The sequence below is a fragment of the Halyomorpha halys genome, unplaced genomic scaffold, assembly GCF_000696795.3.
Source record: "Halyomorpha halys isolate HHAL.00 unplaced genomic scaffold, Hhal_1.1 Scaffold141.1, whole genome shotgun sequence".
Lineage (NCBI taxonomy): Eukaryota > Metazoa > Arthropoda > Insecta > Hemiptera > Pentatomidae > Halyomorpha > Halyomorpha halys.
Genome location: NW_027111321.1, coordinates 181,176 through 185,471, shown reverse-complemented (window position 1 = coordinate 185,471; position 4,296 = coordinate 181,176). Strand labels below are relative to the sequence as shown.

At 30.1% G+C, this 4,296-nt stretch overlaps 1 protein-coding gene across 1 annotated transcript in view; it reads right to left on the bottom strand.

Annotated features, from left to right (window-relative positions):
• Positions 1-4,296, bottom strand: part of LOC106678412 (uncharacterized protein F54F2.9) — a 23,383-nt gene that overhangs the window by 4,726 nt on the left and 14,361 nt on the right. Inside the window, exons 7-8 of the mRNA XM_014416899.2 lie at positions 2,145-2,387; positions 1,947-2,046 (exon numbers count right to left, since the gene is read on the bottom strand). Coding sequence (XP_014272385.1) covers positions 1,947-2,046; positions 2,145-2,387 — 343 coding nt within the window. The remainder of the gene's footprint in view (positions 1-1,946; positions 2,047-2,144; positions 2,388-4,296) is intronic.

Here is a 4,296-nt window from a genome sequence, read left to right as displayed (position 1 = left end):
TTCACTGACCACAATCACAACCATCTTCTCATTTATTGTTTATGGCATTTTACATTTTAGGCCTTTAACATGGCAAAGAAAACAAGATAGTGGAATAATTACATTATAACAAGAGAATAATTAATAATATTTACAGAGAAATTCTTAATCTCCCTTGTGAATAATTTATTTAAAAGTTTATTCAATCACAGGATTGTCATTTTAGAGTTCTGCCATATCTTTTATAAAATTTTCTGTTAAAACCAATAATTATTAATACGAAACTATTGGGTTCAGTTTAGTCAAGATGTGAAAGTACAGTTTCTAAACCAATGGCTGTGCAAGGAGGTGATTCGGTCAAGATCATGTTCAACTGGCAGAGTATCAACTTCATGGAGCATGGGTGTGCCACAGGAGGACTCCCAATTCACAAATGATTTAACAGAATACATAATTTAATTGTTTAAATAAAATAATTTGTCACCAAATTAAGTCACACTCTTTATTATACTACCATATACCAACGTTTCGGCCAACCGAGTCATCCTCAAGGACAACCTGAAATATAAATTTACTCCTCACATTCAACAATCAAAAACTTTTGGCAGGCTATTCTGCCCATGTCACTAAATTTAATCAAATTAACCTATTTTTTGTCACTTTTCCATTCGATTTTAAAACTTTAATTACATATTACATCAACACTATTATCACTCACAAAAATATAGTGTGATAAGTGAGTTATAATGTGTTAAGTTAGTGACAGTGTGTCATCAAATGCAGTCAAAGTGTTAACTGATGCTCTCTAATCGTAAAATGTCAATTTCAACAAAATCAGAAATAAATCATGATGAGTTTGCTGTTGACAGTGGAGATGTTGGTCGGAGCGTGTAATAAGATAACACAGATATGTTAAACTTATTTAACTATCTATCCTAGTGAATGCAATAGGAAAATCACATGTTCTAATCTAATAAATAATTATTCAATTATTCGATAGATAAACAATTTTTAAAATACAAATAATTATTATGCATAAATTATACAATATAATCTATTTTATAGATTCCTGTTTTTTTCTCTTATTTTTAAATATTGCAAACTGTAAATATTATTTACCATCTTTTATGAATTATAATTATTCAATTATTTAATAGATAAACAATTTTTAAAATACAAATAATTATTATGCATAAATTATACAATATAATCTATTTTATAGATTCCTGTTTTTTTTTCTTCTTATTTTTAAATATCGCAAATTGTGAATATTGTTGGCCATCTTTTATGATTTATAATTTCCTAACATTGTACTATTTTAAATTTATAAAGAGGAAAACGTTTTAAAAACTGATAGGGAATTTACACACATACGATAGGATCCAATAACTGCTAGGAGCTATGTTGGGGAATAGTTTACTAAAATTTCTTTAAAATATCTAAAAAAAAAAATAAATAAATACAAATAAAAATACTTAGCAATAATCATAAATTAAAATAAAGACATAATACATTTAGAAAAATAAAATTATCTGTGCATAATGGGGCTGATGTGCAAGGTATATATAAAGTGGCAAACCTAAATATATATTTTATTTTTATATTTATTGCACATTTATACCTTTATCTTAGGAATATTGTCATAAATATGTATGGAACATAATCCAAACAGATGACTAACCTAAAACCCCTACCTATAATTCAGGAGAACTATCTTACAATCAGTCTTTAAAAAAGATTAATAAAAAAATAAAATAAAAATTAATTTAAGGATTTCTGTGGAGGAGGTGGGACGGAATGTTTTATTTATATACGAAACATTAGAGAAAATGGTAGGAACTTATCGAGAGGAACAAGTAATAAAACCAACATGGTCACCACAGTGATCAAAACAACAAGAGGAAGAAGATGATGACGGCTAAACCAAAGGTACCATATTTGACTGACTTTCTTAGTTTCTTCAGTACCTGTTTTGCGATAGGCTTGAAGCCATCATCCTTCATTTTATGGGCCATGTGCGCCACCTCGTGTGTAGGCCTTCTCATCGTCTGTCCAATTTTTTCCCATCTGAAACGATCGACAAGAATATAATAAATACATTATGTTACTACAAGGAAAATTGCATGCTACAATATGTTATACTAATGAAAATTATTTTTTCTCACCTTTCCTGAGTGCCTGGGGGATATTTTTTCATAAGCCTTATGAGGTCAGCGAAATCGTCATCTGTCCACAATCCACCGCTGATAATTTTTACTGACTCTTGCGTCTTATTAGTTTCAGTTTTGACATTTGCATCTTGCGTAGGTTTTTTCTCGCTGTCCTTAATTTCTGGAGCAGTGAAGCCTTTTCTTCGCCTTGGCCCCCTCTCCCTCACAGGCATAACTTCTTCTTCGGAAGACTCTTCCCTAAGGCAAGAAGTCGAAGAGTATTAACTATATTCAACACTAAAAAAACTTCTATATTTTATATTACTGAATTGATACAGCATATAAATTAATTAAAAACTTTAAAAGTTCCAATCAATAAAAAAAAAAAAAAATTGTGTTAGTTCAGAAGTTTCACTAGGAAATGGAAGAATGCATTAAAATTTTATCAATAATGATCATGTGTTTCCTCTTATAGTTTAAAAAAGAAAATATTAGTTCGAGAACAGGACGAACTAAAAAAAAAAAATCAGGAGCGGCTGCTCAACTTTTTTAATTTGTTAGTATACAGCATACTGATCAGGCCAATAGATAATACTAAAAGGAATGAGAGATAATTAAATAGGAATTGTAGAAGACATTTTTTCCCTCTTCGACTCACATAGTTGACAATACACAGTCAAGGTTTAATATGAATGATGAATTAGGGTTCCCAGTGAGTCCAGATGGTACCCTAGTGGTAACCAACTTATTCTAACCAGAGTGGGAGGTTTGAGTTTTCCTTCTGTGTGAATGTAACAAAATAAAACTTAATCCATCCAGACAGGAATTGAACCTGCCTCAACTCAGTTCAGTTACAAAGGCTTCCAGGATAACAAGCCATTGTGGGATTGCAGGTAATTAGGAAGTAAACTTACTGGTGAAAGAAGCTTGTACACTTTCTATAGTGTCAGAGCCGTATCATACTCTTACTTGAAGGATGAACGAGCCAGAACTTAAATTACCATTTAAATTCTGAAGGACTAGCTCAGAAAGTACAGTCCTGAGGAGAGATTTTATAAGCAACTAGTAAATTCGGCAAAGCTTCGCTTCGCTACTGCTATATTTGAGGATGTCTATGTTTAAATATTTAAAAATTATTTAAAAATAAATAAAGGGAATTTTAATAATTTTTACTTATTCTCGTATGTTAGGTATAGCTCAGGTTTAAATATTAAACAGATAGGAGAATTTTATTTAAATTTTAAAACATTTTAGACTCTTAATTTAATCTCAGGGCTGGTTTCTAGGCAAAGAACACTTAACTTTAATAACACTTTTTCAAATATATTTAATTATATATTGAGCAATACTAAAGAATTTATGATTTACTATGATTACTGATGGTTTTTGATGACTTCTATTTCACGAAAAAACACTGTCTTTAAACAAAGCATTTGGTCCTCTAACAGTATTCAACAAATCTTATTCCAGCGATCTAAAACAAAGAGACACTTTTTGGATAATTCTAGATGTCCCACTGAGGGAGACAAGGGATGTTCCGGACCTCCTGCATCCAGGATACATCCTACCTTTCCCACGTATAAACTTCAAGTCAAAGTTAACCTAGAGCTATGTAAACATCGATTGTAGCACAACAGTTTTGAATTTTTTCTTATGAATTTTAATCTTCAACACTTATTTTTCAACTTCTAATTTTACTTGAATCTACTGTAATTACAAACATGATAGAAAGATAAAGTTTTTAAAATATTTGAATCTGCTCAACATCGCCGTGATTCAATGGACTCTGGGAGGACATGGGCCTTATCTTTATTTCGAACAACGTATTTCTACTTCATATTTGACTGGTGAAAGTTGGTTAGCATGCTTTTTTGATTTAATAGAACAAATAAATAATACTGAAACGATATATAAAATAAAAACATATTAAAAAACATATATATTGTAATATGCTCTTTTTTAGTGAATAGTATATTTTGATGTTAAAAGGGTTTTGATATGTTTTATTTTATGTATAATTTTAATATTGCTATTTGTTATTTTAAATTATAAAGCAAGCTAACCAGTTTTCTTTGTCTAAAAGAAATACGTTATTTTTTAAAAACAAGAAAGATGGCGGTGCACGTCCTTCCAAAGTGTTCGTTGGGTTGTTTGTGTTAAGATGGAC